Source organism: Dendrobates tinctorius, unplaced genomic scaffold (assembly GCF_039654945.1).
Source record: "Dendrobates tinctorius isolate UK_male_01 unplaced genomic scaffold, ASM3965494v1 ptg000044l, whole genome shotgun sequence".
NCBI classification, from domain to species: domain Eukaryota; kingdom Metazoa; phylum Chordata; class Amphibia; order Anura; family Dendrobatidae; genus Dendrobates; species Dendrobates tinctorius.
In genome coordinates this window covers 31,728,462-31,746,809 of record NW_027361712.1, presented here as the reverse complement: position 1 = coordinate 31,746,809, position 18,348 = coordinate 31,728,462, and the positions used below count along the sequence as shown (strand labels likewise).

Genomic DNA, 18,348 nt, shown 5'->3' with positions numbered 1-18,348 from the left:
GAAGGTTTTTTGCAGCCCGTTTCTGCGGAATAACGTGAAAATCACAGCAATACAGCCCGCAAAAACCACGGCAAGTGTAAAAGAAGCCTAACAGCAATTTTTCTGGTGACAGGTTCCCTTTAAGAAAGAGGGAATCACAGTTGATTTTACATCTCCCCCTCAATTTAGTGGGTTGTGACTATGCAATCAGTTCTCCAGTTCATATGATAGGATATGTAAATCTATGGTGGGGCACTTCTATCTGCAGATTTCACTGACAACCCTCAATTTATGTATGGATTTTAATAGTACTTCAGGTCATGACAGACTGAGAAGCTCTAGCACCACAGTTAAACTAGAGGGGAACAATTTATGATAAAATATGCGTGCCAACAACACGTGAACTTACCTTACTGTTGAGAAGATCAAGGTCTAAATCGGCTTTCTTGGCCCATTTCTGCCAGAAATTAGGATCATCAAGCGAAATGTCGGTCCTATTTTCAGAAGCAACAAAGCTGGCCTGAAAGAGAAATGGAATTCATTAAAGGGGTATGCTCGAGCTATTAAATTGATTTTGTTAGATCGCATCAAAATAATCAAGTTTGCAACTGACTTGCTTTTTCTATGTGCGGTCATTATCATTCATAGTATACAGCTGGCTTCCATGGAGCTCAGCCACTAGTGCCTGCCTTGACAGGGCCCTTATCAGACTTGTGCATTCTCAATCACTGAGCATCAGAGCTCTCGCTGTCCTGACCTGTGTACTTGTACAAATGCCCTGATATTTCTAGGTTATCTAGTGTGCAACAGCAGAACTTGTGCTTTATAGTTCTACTAATACTATGGCTTGGCTACTCATCAAAACGCACTCAAGAAGGAGAGCTCACCCTGCCAGAAACCAAAGAATAGAGTTGTGAGATGCTCAAGAGACAACTTGAGAATAACTCTTTAAAGGACCTTCCATGTCAAAACAGAACATTTCCTACTGCATTCAACACCTAAAATGTCAGGATAGAGTCAATGATTTTCATTTTTGACCCTGCAGAGTTACCATTATGTTGTTTAATGAGCCATGTTCATCGTTCACCATATCAGCTGTACATTATCTGAGAGAGTTCTAATCTGGCTACACTATGCAAGCGCAGTGCTAAGCCATTACTCTGGTCTATATAGTGAAACAAACAAGAAAAGCAGCACATCTTTAAAGGGAATCTGTCACCTATTTTTCGTATATAAGCTGCAGCCACCGCCATCAGGGGCTTATCTACAGCATTCTGTAATGCTGTAGATAAGCCCTCAATGTAACCTGAACCATAAGAAAAACAAGTTAGATTATACTCACCGGGGGGCGGGGGCAGTGGGTGTCGCTGTCCAGGTCCGACGCCTCCCATCTTCTAGCGATGATATCCTCCTTGCTGCCTGTTGTGGCTCCTGTGCAGGTGTACTTTATCTGCCCTGTTGAGGCCAGAGCAAAGTACTGCAGTGCACAGGCGCCAGGAAAGGTCAGAGATCCGGCGCCTGCGCACTGCAGTACTCTACTCTGCCCTCAACAGGGCAGAGTAAGTACGCATGCACAGGAGCAGCGACAGAAGCAAGAAGATGGGAGGCGTCGGACCCGGAACGCGACACCCATCGGACCAGACTGCCCCTGGGGTGAGTATTCCCTTTAAATGCTACACAGTTGAACCGATGGATATATAGGTGCCACCCATCATTACCAATGTTTAGATCGTGTATTACATTTCATGACCTTTGAGGATCTACCATTTTCACCATCTTTTATAAAAAAAAAAAAAAAATAAATAAAACAGAACAAGTACAGATGCTGAAGACTGGAGAAGAAGCAAACCTTGGAAAAGGTTGATCCTTTGCCCTCCGACTCTATGGTAATTGTGGTGGTTCGCCTCAAGAGAATCTGGTCAATATCTTCCTCACAAAACTTAGAGCCTTCATCATCTTCATCCATGATGGCAGCGTAAGCTCCTTTCCTAAGAAGGTCTTCAATTTCTTTCTTTGTAAACTGTTGGATTGGCTGATAGAATCAGAGTAAAAGGTTAGGTTTTATTAAATCATCAATAGAAGATACATGAGATTTTTTTTCCAACAGGTACTCACCCCACTAACATGGTTGTCCCGACCACTCATCGACTGAAGTACAGCTTTGTCAAGCCCTAACTTCAGGCTAGCCTTGTCAAACATCTCTCTCTCATAGGAGTTGCGGGTTATTAGCCGATATATTTTAACTGCTTTGCTCTGCCCAATTCGGTGGCAACGAGCTTGTGCCTTAGAGATTTAAAAAATTAATATTTCTCATTTTGTGCAAAGAAAAATAAAACCACTTTCGTTAAAAAGATAACAAAAAATGTCAATAATTATACTGAAAAGTTTGATCATCAATCGTACCTGTAGATCATTTTGAGGATTCCAGTCAGAATCAAAGATAATGCATGTATCTGCAGCTGTCAGGTTGATGCCAAGTCCACCAGCACGCGTGCACAACAAGAATACGAAGCGGTCAGAATCTGGCCGGCTGAAGCGATCAATTGCAGCTTGCCGCATGTTCCCACGAACTCTACCGTCAATTCTTTCATAAAGATACCTAGATTTTTGGAAAGACCACAAGCTGCTGGTTATATCTAGTATAACTCTAAAAATCGTACCTTTAGAAAAGACTGTGGAAAAAAGACGTTGACCATAACTCCCAAAAATAAAAAAAAGCCTAAATGAATTTCAGTGAAAATAGATTTGATGAACAGAGGAGCTGAAGAGTGCTTACCTACGCTGGATGAGGTAATCTTCTAGTATATCCAAACATCGAACCATTTGTGAAAAGATCAGGACCTTGTGGCCTCCAGCTCTAAGCTTTGGCAGAAGCTTGTCTATTAGCACTAGTTTGCCAGACGAGCGCACCATAGCTTGTAAATGAAAGTCTAGAGGGATTATTGGGGTAGCTTCCCTGAAATCAAACAGTATCTTCTCTTCTGCTCCTTCACAGACAAAAAAAAAAGAAAAGATAATGCAACAGTGAGAAAGAAAAAAAGAAGGAATTAATCTATGGAAACTATGCAAATACATAGCTCAAATGTGTAATAGTGCACACGTACCAGTAATGAGGTAGGGGTGGTTGCAGCATTTCCGCAGTTCCATCATGGTGTTAAGCAAATTGGGTGTATTGGTCTGACTGGCACCTTTGGTCAGGAATGAAAAATTCTTTTCCAAAATAGCTCTGTAATATTTCTTCTGAATATTGGTTAATTCAACTTCAATAATTGTTTCCTGTTTAGGAGCAAGATTCTTTTCAACATCTTCTTTTAACCTTCTCAGCATCATTGGCTTCAAGATGGCTTGTAGCTTTTGTACCTAAAAATGAAAGCTACACGTCAGGATGTACTAGTCCTGATAGGAAGGAAGCTATCATGTAACCTTTGTCAGAAATAGGGGATTACAGGCTAATCAAAAAACAGAAAACTTGTGCAAATAACGCACTCCAAGTAGATACCACATAGTAATATAGTCACGAGACACATTTCTTTCTGTTCGGATGGAATGCGAAGGCTGCAGCCGATCAGAGGTCACTGACCAACTACAGTGGGCAAGGATCTCTTGAATTTAAAGGAGTTTTCCAGCAATTTATTTTTTATTATTTTTTAAACCTATCCATGGGATAGATGATTGCGGGAAGCCCCTACAACCACGAGAATAGGGGCCCCCTCCAATTCCCTTGTTGCTTCTCATTGTGACACAATCGCTGACACTACAGACAGAGTCTAGCAAGATAATAGTAATGCACTCAGCCATCTCCACTGCTCAAATAAAGCAGCAACTGTCATAGATGAAGCAGCAGGAGACGTGTGACCAAGTGGTGGATACAATCCCCACCACAGTACGGACGGAAAAGAGGGAATGAGGGAGGGAATAGATCAGGTCCTCATGATCGGTAGGTGTCAAAGCAATGGGGGTTCCCAAAGCGCATAAAAACAACTATCCTCTGGATAAATATTACAGAGAATTGTGATAAAGCCCCTGCAAAGCTAAGCTCTATGAACAGTTTAATAGCGGGTAAACGTCTAGAGTAGGTGTCTAAGTCGGTAAATCGGGACTGGGAGGCAGCATTTTACTTTAGAATAAATGAAAGGAGTAATTGAGCCAATGGGATTTGTGCAGTTCTGTAAATAGATGCACATTATTTCTGAATAATTTGTCACAAATGCTTGAAAGAGTGTAGTTTCAGCTCCTTAAAAGCTCAGCTTTGATAAAGATCTCCATTAAGATCGTAATGCGTTGCTTCTATCCCCTCTCCCTGTCATGAGGAGCACCCACCATTATTGCAATTTTAAAATGGATCAATAAAAATTGAAAATTTAAGGAGCTGAAACTACACTCTTCTTTCAAGCATCTATCACATCTCATCATGCCGGGGTTCCGTGCACCAGTGGTGGCCCTCTGAGCTGGCTTTTGGCCTTTTTTTTTTTTTTTTACATATTTGTCATAAATGCCATGCCTCTTAGTACCTGCTCCTCAGTTTTCAGATCTCCAAAGTCTTTCAAAAACTCTGCCTCTGAAGCAAACTGAGTTGGCTCCAAGAAATGTAACAGACTGAAAAGCTCCTCCACAGTGTTCTGTAACGGTGTCCCAGTCAATAGGACTTTGTGCTCCTGGGGAAAAAAATAAATAACCCAATGAAATGTTTGCTGATCCTCCCCCTACCATGTCCAACATGGTGAAAAATAGAAACAGTTATGATTTTAAGCTCACCAGATCCATGTGCTTCAAGCTATCCAACAGTTTGCAGTTTCTGTTCTTTAGACGATGAGCTTCATCAATAATAACACAGCGCCATTCTATTTCACGCAGCTCGGGGCAGTCAGAAAGCACCATTTCAAAAGTGGTGATCAATGCATCAAACTTATAAGCTCCAGGGATCAGACGACCCTGTAGATGGCAAACAATAAGAACATGGTCAAAGTAATGTTCAAATTTACAGGGAAGAATAAATCTTAAAAGTGTGCAGCATAGCAATATTATGGGCCACAAGAACCTCCATACACTAAGTCATGAGGTTTTATTGTGATAACACTTTCATTCCTTACTCCTCCATGATAGACCCTGAGAATTAAGAGGTCCTTTTATTTATGCAACTGGGATGGAAAATTTTTACGTGCAGTATAATTGTGATATGAGAAGAAAACAATACATTTCCTGAGAATAAGGATGCAGTATATTCAGGTCATTCCTAAGACAGCCACACACAACCAGAAACTAGTGTGGAGATTTAGAATACATAAATTGGTGGGGTATTCACAGCTGGACCCCCTAATCCATATTACTGAAGTAAAGGACTAACCTTTGAGTCTTTGCAGTACATTTCATACTGCTGTATCATTTGTCGGCTAGCCAAGCTGCCATGGTACACAATGGTGTTCATTTGTGTCCAACTTGCAAACTCCCTCTCCCAGTTGGTAATAGTGGAAAGTGGAGCAATAACTAAAAATGGCCCCCGGACTCCGACATTGTACACTTCTTGCAAAAATGTAATGGACTGGATTGTCTTTCCCAGGCCCATTTCGTCAGCCAGAATACAGTTTTGCCTACAATGACAAACATGCTTACTAAAAGGTGCATAAAGAAAATGCTTAGTAAGTATTGCAAGGAATATAATGCACACATAAAATATTGATGTAATAATGAACGCCGTGAGTCTCACCTGTTGTACCAATTAAATAGCAGCCAATTCACCCCCTCTAACTGGTATTCCCGCAACTGGTTTCCATTTCTATATTCTCGGGTGAAATCTAATTTATTCCAAGATGTAGAGGCTGGCCTTGCCTAATGAGAACAAATTAGGTCAATTTACTAAAAGCAAGTAAGGAGGATACAAGATGCACCAACAACAGAGCAGCTACTCACCACACGCTTCAGACTGGGCTGACGAGATTCTATAGCCTTAAACTCCTCAACCTTCCCATCGTCTACATCTTCCTTTAATTCCCAAGTGCTGTCTTCGTAAGACAAGGAACACCACTTGACAAGATAATACACAACAGGCTGAAAGAGAGAATTACCACCTTTAACGCAGATTATTACACACACAAGTTTATATTTACAGGTAACGTTTTATGAGAACTCTAATTTATAAGGGGTGTTCTGGCCAGGCGAGTCCCTTACTGTTGTCAGAGCAGGTATGAATTATGCCATCGCCATGGGGCAGGAATAGACAGCCATTCTTGTACTCCGTAGATGATAACTTGCTATAATCAGAATACCTCTGTAAACCACTGTAAACCTTAGCTGTTTAGGCACGCCATTCACAGCAAGCAGAATAAACATGCGCACACTAGAAGTGGTCTAGGTATAAACCAACAGAACCCGCTATGGCCAGAGCCGCATTTACAGTTAGTGCTCCCCTAGGCAGTCGCCAGTCAGCGACTCATTCCCAACTCATGTATTACTATCCAGGCGCAGCACTGTTCTATTAGATCAGAGTTGGGGGAACCTCCAGCCTGCAACATTGTTTTCTCCAGCCCCTGAGCACGTTCCTGGGAACTGCAGTACTCAGGCCACCAGCCCTTTAACTGACACACACTGCGCGCATGTGCATACAGCGTTCACTAATGAACGCTGTGGCTCGTGGAATAAAGGATTGCTTCCTGTATCAGGACATACTTTGTGGGCAGAGTTGGCTAGTTTCAGTCCAGCTCCAGCAAATAGAAATTTGTATGCCCCATAAATTTAAAGGGCTTCTCTTATGTCCGTATAAGCTTTTTTGCAGCTTTCAGGTGATTCTCACATGTAACCAGCAGGCCATATATAAAACATGGGTTCTAGAGAGCAAGTAGGCGATATACCATTACATTCATTATATTGTGTAGTGTCAGAGGAAGTATGTCACCCACAACATATATACAGTGTAACGCCTTGTAAGGATTCACCAATAATGTCTATTACTTTGTCTGAACTCCGCAAATCAGCGCTTCGGTTATTAGTGAAAAGCTTTGATTATCTAGTGCTGTAGTAGGAGTGTCTCAATGATAGCAGAGAAGTGTCGATATGCTAACAGCCAGCTTATCAATACATAATTGTGTTTAGAAACATCAGAAACAAAGAGTACCGCAAATGAAAGCAAAAAAATATATATTATAATATACGTTTTGAGTCTTGTAAATGATAAGCAGATATATAAATCTGCTTATCATTTACAGGACTCAAAACTTTGCACAGATCCAAAGCACCAAACCCGTGTCTCAGAATCTGTCAAACCTACAACTCGTGTGGCTATTGACAAAATAACTGAAAGATGTAACATACCTCCCCGTTGTCTTTATCAATGCTATGTGATTCATCTAGAATTCGATCAACCTCAACGTAGTCGGGATTAAAGGGCTCTTCATCCTCTGGCAGGAAATGACGCATCTGTGCCATCTTGCTTTTAAATCGTTTGAGCTTCTGGTGGATGCGTTTGTCCCTCTCTAGCTGTTCAATTGTTGCCCATTCACAGTGCAGGTAAGAACTGGAAAGAAGGAATAGATTTATTTCCAGATCCAAAGAGCCAGAATACAAAACTGAAAATAAAAACAGGTATTCAGGCATACTCACTAATTCTTATACTTGACAAAATACTCCTCTGCATCAATGTAGCCTCCTGTAGAGAGCTAGAATGGGAGAAACATATCCAAACTACAGTAAATCACACGACCATAAAAAGTATCATCTATGTCCAATGATTAATCACAACGTTTCCATACCTCTTTTTTCACTACTCTCATAGACAAGATTTTGTCTACAATTGCAGCATCTTCTTCACTTGGGTTTTCCTAAAATTGGATTTAAAAGAAAATAAGTGCAAATAATATGAATTATTTTTCCTGGTACACTAGTCAGAATCTGACATCCTAGGTTAAAAGACTTACAGCACATGGGGGGAAAAAAAAAGAAATCTGTATAAATTATCTACTCACAACAAAGAACTGCATGGAAGGGACAGTCTCATGGTCAAGCAATGGGATTGGTTCAGGCAGAAGGACTGGCTCACTCTTGACAGGACCAGTCACATCAACTTCCTCATCATCTTCGTCATCGGTGATTTTAATGTCTAAATCTTCAGTGTACTTCTTACGTTTCACCTGGCGGTTTGATCGTCTCTTCTAAGAGCAGAGGGAAAAAAAAAAAAAGAACACTGTCACAAGGCCATTTATTTTCTAATTTAACAGTTGAAACAAAGTTGAAGACTGATCTAAAGGGTTATTTCAACAAAATACATTAATTCTCTAGTTACACAGTTAATGGGATTTGCAGACTGCCATCTTATTCCTAGTACAGTACCTGAACACTATCTTCATCCTCGGCTGGAGAAGCTTGAGACGGCACCACTTCAACATCAGAATTATCAGAAGATGGGTTTCGTTTCCTTTTCTTACTCACAATGGGTGTTATGGTACTGCAAACAAAATAGAGACATCACTCAAAGGATTTACTACTGCCCCTCCCGGGACCACATGCTAAACACCATGTGTAGACCGGCAGTCATATAATACTCACCTAGGCTTCAACTTGCTCTTAGACCGTGAGCTGCTACATGATTTAGATTTCTTGGACTTGTCATGAATAGAGCCATCTCCAGGATCACCCTTCTTTTTCTTCCTCTTTTTACGACTTCCCTCATCATCATCAGCATTGACACTTGGAAGTTCATCCTCATTTAATACTCGGGGAATATTTTGCTCGCCTCGTGCACGTGCCCTGGCTATGGCCTCAGCCACGATGCGGTTTGCCTTTTCCTGCTTCTTCTGATTATCCAGTTTACGCGATTCACCAACTACAGAATGTAAAACTTGTTCAGACTTTGGCATCCCACTGCTAGTCCTTACAGATGCCTTTACAACAGGCAATTGGCACAAAGCTACTGAAAATACACAGTGCACCCCCTTTGAAAGAGTAAGATTTTAATATCTCATGGAGCACAAGAACAATTTCCAACATTTTGACAACCCATAACATGAAAGTAGTATTTAGCTAGGATAATTGCACCAAAAGAAATTTAGAAAGTAGCAATTGAGGTAAAATGTAACTTATTTAAACTAAAGCAGTAAAAAGGTTAAACATTAACCTGATAAAAAGTGCATTGTGAAAAATTAGACACAACTATTAGCATATGGCTTGTAACAAAATAGCTTAGTTACTCACCGATAACGGTGTTTCTCGGAACCCATGACAGCACCACGGAGAGAGGGGGTCCGCCCATCAAGGGCAGGAACCTACAGATAAAAAGGCGGCACCTCTCCTCCGCCCCCAGTTGGTTACAGAGGGTCTCCTGGTTAGTTAACAACAAAAGTATATACATAACGTTATAATATTGCATATTATGGAGAATGCCCGTGTCTAGCAAAAAAACAAACACTCTATACACATTAAACCGTGCTCACCGCACACGTGAAAGGGGGGGGAATAAGCGGGTGCTGTCATGGGTTCCGAGAAACACCGTTATCGGTGAGTAACTAAGCTATTCTCTCTCACCCACCCATGACAGCACCACAGAGAGAATTTCAGAGATTGGTAGCTTAGGGAGGGACCACCGCCTGAAGGGCCCTTCTCCCGAAGGTCAGGTCAGACGTAGAGGCTAGATCTAGGCGATAGTGCTTGAAAAAGGAAGAAGGTGTTGACCAGGTGGCCGCCTTACAGATCTGCTCTATTGATACCTCTGATCTTTCTGCCCATGAGGTCGCCATTGCTCTTGTAGAGTGGGCTTTTAAACCTTCCGGGATGGTATTCCCACTGGATGAGTACGCCAGGGCAATCGCATCCCTTATCCACCTTGCTAAGGTACTCTTGGATGCCTTGAGCCCCTTCCGAGGTCCCTGGAAACACACAAAGAGACCCTTCCCTTCCTACATCCCTTGGTGGCCTCTAGGTACTGAACTAGGCACCTCTTCACATCTAGAGTGTGAAATTTTTCCTCTCCCCTATTCCTAGGGTTTGGGCAGAAGGAAGGAAGGACTACCTCTTGTGACCTATGAAAGTGTGTTGACACCTTAGGTAGGTATGCTGGGTCAGGTCTTAATATGACTATCGTCCAGGATTTTAGTGAATGGGGGTATCGCTGACAAGGCTTGAATGTCACTCACTCTGCGAGCGGATGTTAGGGCCACTAATAGCATCGTTTTTAATGATAAGGTTTTCAGGGGAGCTGACTGAATGGGCTCGAATGGGGGTCCTGTTAGGGCAGACAATACTAGGTTTAGATCCCATGATGGTATCTTCTGGGTGGTTACTGGTCTAGACCTGGCTGCGGCCCTTATAAATCGTGTTACCCAAGGGTCGCCTGCCACATCCTGATTATAAAGGGCGCCTAGAGCTGCTACCTGTACCTTCAGTGTATTAGTCGCCAGCCCCTGTTCTAACCCCTTTTGCAGGAATTCATGGATTTTATCAATTTGCATTCCATCCTGAACTCTTGCCCCGGAGCTGGATAGAAATTTCCTCCAAGTTCTACCATAGGCCCTGGTTGTGATCGGTTTCCTACTTTTTTGTAGTGTGGAAACCAGATTTTCTGAGAACCCTTTCCCCCTCAGCAGTGCCCTTTCAAATTCCATGCTGTTAAATGGAGGTTCACTGCTCGAGGGTGTAGCACAGGACCTTGAGACAGAAGGTCGGGGAGATCTGGTAGAACCCAGGGGTCGGTTACTGACATCATTCTCAGTCATGAAAACCAAGTTCTTTTTGGCCAAAAGGGGGCTATCAATATCATTCGTGCCCTGTCTTCCCTGACTTTCCTTATTAATGCAGGGATAAGAATGGGCGGCGGAAAGGCATACATAAGGCCATGTGTCCACGGAAGCATAAACGTATCCAGGGTCCGAGGATTCCCATTGGGATCTAGGGAACAAAATGCTTCCACTTTGTTTTTGTGGTCGGCAAACAAATCTATGTCCGGGGTCCCACACATTTTTACGATCTTCCGAAAAATGGACTGTTTTAGAACCCACTCCCCTTCATGTAGCTGGGTGTGACTTAGAAAGTCGGCTGTCTGGTTCTCTGCTCCCCGTATGTGTAGTGCCGATAGGGATAGTAGATTTTCCTCGGCTAGCGTGAATATTTCGAAGGATGTGTTCATTAGTGTTCTGGACTTTGTTCCCCCCTGGTCATTTATGTAGGCCACCGTCACTCGACTGTCCGAGAATATGCGGACATGATGGCCTCTTAACACTGGTAAAAAGTGTTTTAGGGCGTAGCCTACTGCCAGCAGTTCTTTTTGGTTTGAGGAGGCTTTTAGTTCCTGACCTCCCCATTTCCCCCTGAGCCACCCTGTTGCTCATGTGTGCTCCCCATCCTGCGGGACTGGCATCTGTGGTGATTATGTGTGTGATTTCTATCACCCAGGGAATCCCTTTGGACAGGTTGTCTCTGTTCCCCCACCAAGCTAGGGAACGAACAGTTTCTGAGTTTAGTGTAACATAGCCTTCCAAGTGACCTCCTAATACCGACTGGTTGCTCAACACATCCCATTGGAGAACTCTCGTGTGTATCTGCGCCCACTGGACCGCCGGCAAGCATGCAGAGAGGGACCCTAACAGAGACATTGCTTTTCTTCGTATCATGGAAGGGTTCTGCGTTGCTCTTGCTACCATGTGAGCGATCCTCTCCTTTTTGTGGTCTGGCAGGTAACACTCCTGGGTGTTTGAATTTAGTGTCAGGCCTAGGAACTCCTGGACTTTCCTGGGCTCCAGCCTTGATTTTTTTAGGTTTAGGAGCCATCCGAGGTTTTTTAGAGTGCCCATCACGCTGTCCCTCTGTTCCCTGCATCTTTGGGCTGAGTTGCTCGCTATTAAAAAGTCGTCCAGATATGGGACTATTAGAACATCTTGTTCTCTCAGGTGAGCCATCATCTCTGCCACTAGTTTCGTGAAGACTCGTGGGGCTACCGAGATCCCAAATGGCAGGGCCCTGTACTGGAATTCCCTTATTTCGTCTGCTATAGAGACCGCCAGTCTGAGGTATTGTCTGGAGTCTTTGTGGATGGGGACATGATAGTAGGCATTGCTGAGGTCTAATACCACCATAAAGCAATGTGGAAAGAGAATTTTGATCGTCGACTTGATCGACTCCATTTTGAATTTTTCGTTTTTGACGTAATCGTTCAGTCTTTTTAAATTTATAATTGTCTGGAAGGTACCGTCCAGTTTGGTTATTAGGAAGAGAGGCGAGTAGAATCCTCTGCCTTTCTCCCGTGTGGGAACCTCCTGGAGGACCTTTTTGTTCAACAGGCTTAGGACCTCTTTTTCGAGGGCTTCTTGTTCTTTTTTTGATGATCTTAGTGGGGTCACTATATATTTTTGAGGTGGGAGAGAGAGAGAGAGAAAGTCTATCCTTAACCCTGATCTTATCAGATTTAGCAACCAAGGGTTGTTCGATATTTTCTTCCAGGCTGGGAGAAAAAAGCTTAGCCTCCCACCCTGGGCAAACAGTCACTTGGAGGGCTTTTTGTCCAGGGACAAATTACCAAAGAAGAACCCCCTGTCCCTCCTTCTGTCGTCCCATTTCTGTTCTCTCAGGGGGTCTCCTCTGAAAGAATTTTTTGTTACGAAAGGACCGTTTAAAGCCTGTGGGGCCTATCGGGCCTAGACTTGGGAATCCTTTCTTTTTGTCCTTCGCCTTTTCAAGGTTGTCATCCAAAGTCGCTCCAAACAGGAATTTCCCTTCACAAGGGATGGCGCATAATTTCATTTTAGTTTGTAAATCTCCAGACCAACATTTTAGCCACAGCGTTCTTCGGGCTGCGTTTGACAGGGCTGCCGTTTTGGATGGCAACCTTACCGTGTCAGCCTAAGAGGTAGCTAATTAGGCCGCTGCACCCCTTATCATAGGAATGGATTCTAGGATCTTTTCCCTGGGTGTACCTTCCCTTAGCTGCTTCTCTAGTCGGTCTACCCACACCATGAGGGCTCTGGAGGTACAGGTTGCCGCTACCGCTGGCCTAATATTTCCTCCTGCTGATTCCCAGGTGCTCCTGAGTAGGGTATCCGCCTTTTTGTCTAAAGGGTCCTTCAGAGTACCCATATCCTCAAAGGGGAGTGCAAATTTCTTTGAAGCCTTGGCGACCGCCACATCTAGCTTGGGGGCTTTATCCCAGGACGTGGATGCTTCCTCATCAAACGGGTATTTCCATTTAAGAGAGGGAACCGTGGAGTTCTTCCTATCTGGTCTCTCCCATTCTTTGTTTATGAGGCCCTGTACGTTCTCATTTAATGGAAACACTCTCCGTCTCTTTTGGCCCAGTCCCCCGAAGATTATGTCCTGGACTGATCTATCGGGCCGGGGATCTTCCACCCCCATGGTGGACCTTACTGCCTTTACTAATGCATCAACCTCATCCAGGGGGAAACAATGGCGACCCTCTGTTTCCTCATCAGAGGATGACGAGTCGGTGTTTGAAGTTTGAGAGGTAACTTCCCCTGATGTTGAGATCTCCCACTGGGATTTTATTACAGTTTGCCTCTTTCTTCCCTTCCCGTTTTATGGATGAAAGGGCATTCCGAAACTCCGAACGGATTACTGCTCTTAGATCTGAGGCGTAATCCGGGGTTTCGTCACAGAGAACTTCCTGTATGCAGGAGTCGCATAGTTTTTTATCCCAGGAAGCTGGTAACGGGCTTTTACAGGTGGGGCATTCCCTGTTTTGTTTTTTCTTTCTTCTTTCCCCAATAAGGGAAAGAAGTCTATCACAATGGGGAACATTCACGTAGATCACTTACCCCTATGCGCGGTTGCAGGTACCGGTTCTGGAGGTGGATTCAAATCCCTCACTGGGCGATCCACGGCAGGTGACTTGCTCCTTGCAGTCGATTTGCTCCGCTGCGTGGAGTGACTACAGGACCGGCTCTCCCGCCCGTCCTTATCTTTTTGCCGGCGATGGTGGTGTTGCCTATGTTGCTGCTGTTTAGGCTGCTGTATTGGCTGCTGCTCATGCTGGTCGCTGTCCTCCATGTTCACAGGACGCTTCCAGCATGGAGCAGCTCCAGCGTTCCTTTTTAAATTTCCCGGCGATTAAGTCACCTGCTTCTCCCGGTTTGCACTGCTGTGCCCCAGGGAGCGTGCACCGCGCATGCGCTAACCGTGGGGACCCGGAAGTCGTTGCTTCATTTCCGGGGCTGCGCCATCTTGGTACACCTCTGTACCACGGCGCTGCCTGCATGTGAAGACATCCCCCAGCCCCATTCTCCTCTCCGGAGCAGCGGCTCGGTCCTCCCCTGCCCGCTCACCCTGAACAGCCCATCAGCTGCAGCGGCTTCAGGAACCGACCCCGCCGCGACAGGGGCCTCCCCGCTGCCGAACTGCGAACGGGGCGGCCCTGGACTGCTCTTCCATCTCCGGTAAGCTGCTGCCGCTGCTTTTAGTTCCGCAGGTCACCCGTCAAGGACAGGAACCCAACTGGGGGCGGAGGAGAGGTGCCGCCTTTTTATCTGTAGGTTCCTGTCCTTGATGGGCAGACCCCCTCTCTCCGTGGTGCTGTCATGGATGAGAGAGAAATAGACAATATCGCTTGTCCATGTGTTATGTTCTTTGTTAATATCCCGCTAAGTCCATCTTTAAGAACTAATTCTGGGTACAATTAGAACCAGTGATATCCCACATATACCAATTGTACATAAACTAAGGTCATGCTACTGCAGGTCCAGACTAGGGATGCAATGAAAAACAAGAACACATCAGATCATTGCAATCTTCATTCTGCCTGAGACCATAACACCAACGTGGGGCTTCCAGACCAATAGTCTAACCAGTATCCCCTCAAAAATGCAGCAGACTGTAATGCATAGATATTACAAACAATGGTTCATATTTCCTGCAGTCAAATTAGTAAAAAGGCACATTCTCACTGTGAGAGATAGGGTTCGTATCACCACACTATTCCTCCATTACCAAATGGTGGAAGTCCCAGCCATAACCTCCAATAACTTGAAAGGTTAATAATATAACATTCAATTAAAATCTTCAGTTTTACTCAAATTGGTTGAGCAATGAATACACCCCAGATCAAAAACTACTACATCTAGTATTTTGTATGACCTCCATGATTTTTAAAGGACAGTACCAAGACTTCACAGTATGGAAGGTACAAATTGCAGAGACATTGCAACATCTTTTTCCATTCTTGAAGAACGACCTCTTTTTAGAGCCTGGAATAAGAGCGATGCTTAACTTGTCTCTTCAGAATTCTCTATAGGCATTTTACAGGGTTCAGATCAGAAGACATACTTGGCCACCAAATCACATTCACCCTGTTCTTCTCCGGAAATGCAACACATGCGTTTTGGATCATGGTGATGTTCCGAAAGTGCACAACACTGCCACCACATTTCATTGAAGTCACCATGAATTTTAAAAAAAAAAAAGTAATAATAATAATAATAATTATTACCCTTTGTATACATGCACTTTTACAACATGACAATGATCCAACACACCGCTGTTGCATTTCTGGAAATGAACAGGGTGAAAAGAGGGATTTTTGGTACTTACCGTAAAATCTCTTTCTTGGAGCCTTCATTGGGGGGCACAGGTAACCATGGGTGCATACTGCTGTCGCTAGGAGGCTGACACTAGGCAAAGAAAATAGCTCCTCCTCAGCAGTATACACCCACCGACAGGCACAAAGCAACTCAGTTGGTGTTAAAGCAGTAGGAGAAGCAGCAACCAAAAGCTCAACATATGTACCAACCCAAAACAAAGGCACGTAGGTCCAACAACGGTACAAACATTCAGGGAGGGTGCTGAAGAGACTTTATCGCGAGTACCAAAAATCCCTCTTTATTGCTTCATTGGGGACACGGGTAACTATGGAATGTCCAAAAGCAGTCCCAATGGTGGGAAATAGAAAAAAATATATAAAGAAAAACGAACTTAGGTCAGCTGGTGTGAAACCGCCGCCTGCAGTACCTTCCTACCCAGGCCTGCATCAGCCGAGCTGTGGGTATGTAAAACCTCGCAAAGGTGTGTAAGGACAACCAGGTTGCAGCTTTGCAGATCTGCAAAGCCGAACCAGGTGACGAACAGCCCAGGAAGCCCCCATGGCCCAGGTGAAGTGAGCCCTCACTCCTGGAGGAGGCTGTCTGTCCGGAACGCAGTATGCCTCCAATATTGCTGAATGAATCCAACGAGCAATAGTGGACTCAAAAGCTGGGAGCCCCTTTTGATGACCTTCAGAGATGTCAAATAGAGAATCGGACTGACGAAAAGCAGTCCTAGACAGGTAGGCTCAAATAGCTCTGACCAAATCCAGCTTGTGGAGGGACTTTTCCAGGGCATGAACCGGAGTAGGACATAGAGAATGAAGGAAGGACAATGTCTTCATTGACGTGAAAAGCAAAAACTACACCTTGGGAAGAAAGGAAGGAATGGGTTGGAGAACCACCTTTTCCTGATGCAGGATCAGGAACGAAGAATGACAAGACAATGCTGCTAGCTCGGAAACCCTCCTGATAGACGCAATGGCGATTAGGAAGGCCAACTTTCCATGACAGGAAAGAAAATGAGATATCTTGGTTGGGCTCAAAGGGCGTGGGCTGGAGAACGCCGAGAACGAGATTTAGATACCATGGTTCTATCGGAGGATGGTAAGGTGGTGCCAGGTGGGCGACACCCTTAAGGAAGGTCTTCACCTGGGAATGGGAAGCCAGATCTCTCTGGAAGAGAATTGACAAAGCGGACACCTGACCTTTAAGAGTACTGTGCAAGAGGCCCGAGTCGAGACCCACTTGAAGAAAACCCAAAGACAGAGGAGGGGAAAGGACATCGGAAACAAACTGTTCTCCTCACAACACTGGAAGTGCAAGGATGATGGTTTTCTTGCCCTAATCATGGTCTGGACGACTGGTGAGAAAAAACAGCTTCCTTCAGGACTGCAGCCTCAACGGCCATGCCGTTGAACTCAGACTGAGAACTCGGGTGGAAGAGGGGGCCTTGTGAGAGAAGATCTGGACGGTCTGGAAGCCTCCAGGGAGCGTCCGTGAGTATGTTCACCAGCTCCGCATACCAGGCCAGTCTTGGCTAGTCTGGAGCTATCAGGATTACGGGAATCCCTTCTGTCTTTATCTTTTTCACGACTCTCGGAAACAAGGGGAGAGGTGGAAAAAGATAAGGCAGCTGAAACTGGGACCATGAGATCACTAGGGCATCGCAACCGATGGCCAGCAGATCCCGGGAACTGGCTACGAACTGAGGAACCTTGTAGTTCATCCGAGATGCCATCAGGTCGACGTCCGGAGTGCACCATCTCTGACATGTTTGGTTGAAGACAACGGGATTGAGAGACCAATCGCCTGACGCGAGACCCTGGCGACTCAGAAAATCAGCTGCCCAATTTTCCACCCCTGGAATGTGAATAGCGAGCTGATATGGCAGGGACGTGACGTTCCGCCCATCGCAGAATCTTTGTCACCTCTGCCATAACCCGTTTGCTGCGAGTCTCGCCTTGGTGGTTTATGTAAGCCACGGCCGTGGCATTGTCCGACTGAATGCGGACCGGCTTGACTGTGAGGAGGGACTGCCAGCAAAGAAGCGCAAGAAAGATTGCCCTGATCTCCAAAAGATTTATGGGGAGAAGGGCATTCCTGAGCGTTCCAGCGACCCTGCGCTGTGTGATGAGGGAAGACCGCTCTCCAACCAAGGAGACTGGCGTCTGTGGTGATGACCTGCCACCAGAGAGGGAAAAAGGACCTCCTGCGCAGGACTGAGGCAGATGGTGTCCAACAAGTCAGAGATTGCCTCACCTCAAGAGGCAGAAGTAACGGTTGGCCCAGGGAGACTGTTCTCTTGTCCCAAGCAGACAAGATGGCCAGCTGAAGAGGACGGGTGTGGAACTGTGCAAAAGGCACGGCTTCTATAGAGGCAATCATCTTCCCCAGAACCCTCATGCAGGACTGTAGAGGAAGAGGGACTGGTCGCCTTAGAGAGCGGATTCCCTGGCAGAGAGATGCAAACTTCTCCTTTGGGAGGAAGACACGGGCGTGGGCAGTGTCGAACTTCATACCCAGGAACACCAGACGCTGAGCTGGGATCAGGGAGGACTTGTCATTGGACTATCCAGCCGAGACAGACCATAGTGATCTGATTACTCTGGTCGCAGTTTCGGCGGGACGGCCCCTTGATCATAACATCGTCCAGGTAGGGGGTTATGAGAATCCCCTTGGAGCAAAGAATGGCCATGACCTTCGTGGACTCCTTGGGAGCAGAAGCCAAGCCGAAAGGATGGGCAGTGAACTGATAATGATCCTCCTGGATGGCAAACCGAAGGAATCTCTGATGCTGAACACAAACAGGAATGTGGAGCTAAGCATCCTGAATGTCTACAGAGCTATGAAACTCCCCCGGCTCCAT

General features: G+C 45.1%; 1 protein-coding gene across 3 annotated transcripts in view; it reads right to left on the bottom strand.

Annotated features, from left to right (window-relative positions):
• Positions 1 to 18,348, bottom strand: part of CHD8 (chromodomain helicase DNA binding protein 8) — a 134,307-nt gene that overhangs the window by 51,504 nt on the left and 64,455 nt on the right. For all 3 annotated transcript variants that reach the window (XM_073575487.1, XM_073575485.1, XM_073575486.1), the window contains exons 5-21: positions 8,515 to 8,791; positions 8,299 to 8,413; positions 7,935 to 8,120; positions 7,722 to 7,790; positions 7,573 to 7,628; positions 7,285 to 7,486; positions 5,887 to 6,024; positions 5,684 to 5,805; positions 5,324 to 5,567; positions 4,735 to 4,911; positions 4,491 to 4,634; positions 3,084 to 3,339; positions 2,756 to 2,966; positions 2,383 to 2,578; positions 2,095 to 2,262; positions 1,829 to 2,011; positions 389 to 499 (exon numbers count right to left, since the gene is read on the bottom strand). In XM_073575487.1, the coding sequence (XP_073431588.1) occupies positions 389 to 499; positions 1,829 to 2,011; positions 2,095 to 2,262; positions 2,383 to 2,578; positions 2,756 to 2,966; positions 3,084 to 3,339; positions 4,491 to 4,634; positions 4,735 to 4,911; positions 5,324 to 5,567; positions 5,684 to 5,805; positions 5,887 to 6,024; positions 7,285 to 7,486; positions 7,573 to 7,628; positions 7,722 to 7,790; positions 7,935 to 8,120; positions 8,299 to 8,413; positions 8,515 to 8,791 (2,855 nt within the window). The remainder of the gene's footprint in view (positions 1 to 388; positions 500 to 1,828; positions 2,012 to 2,094; positions 2,263 to 2,382; positions 2,579 to 2,755; positions 2,967 to 3,083; positions 3,340 to 4,490; positions 4,635 to 4,734; positions 4,912 to 5,323; positions 5,568 to 5,683; positions 5,806 to 5,886; positions 6,025 to 7,284; positions 7,487 to 7,572; positions 7,629 to 7,721; positions 7,791 to 7,934; positions 8,121 to 8,298; positions 8,414 to 8,514; positions 8,792 to 18,348) is intronic.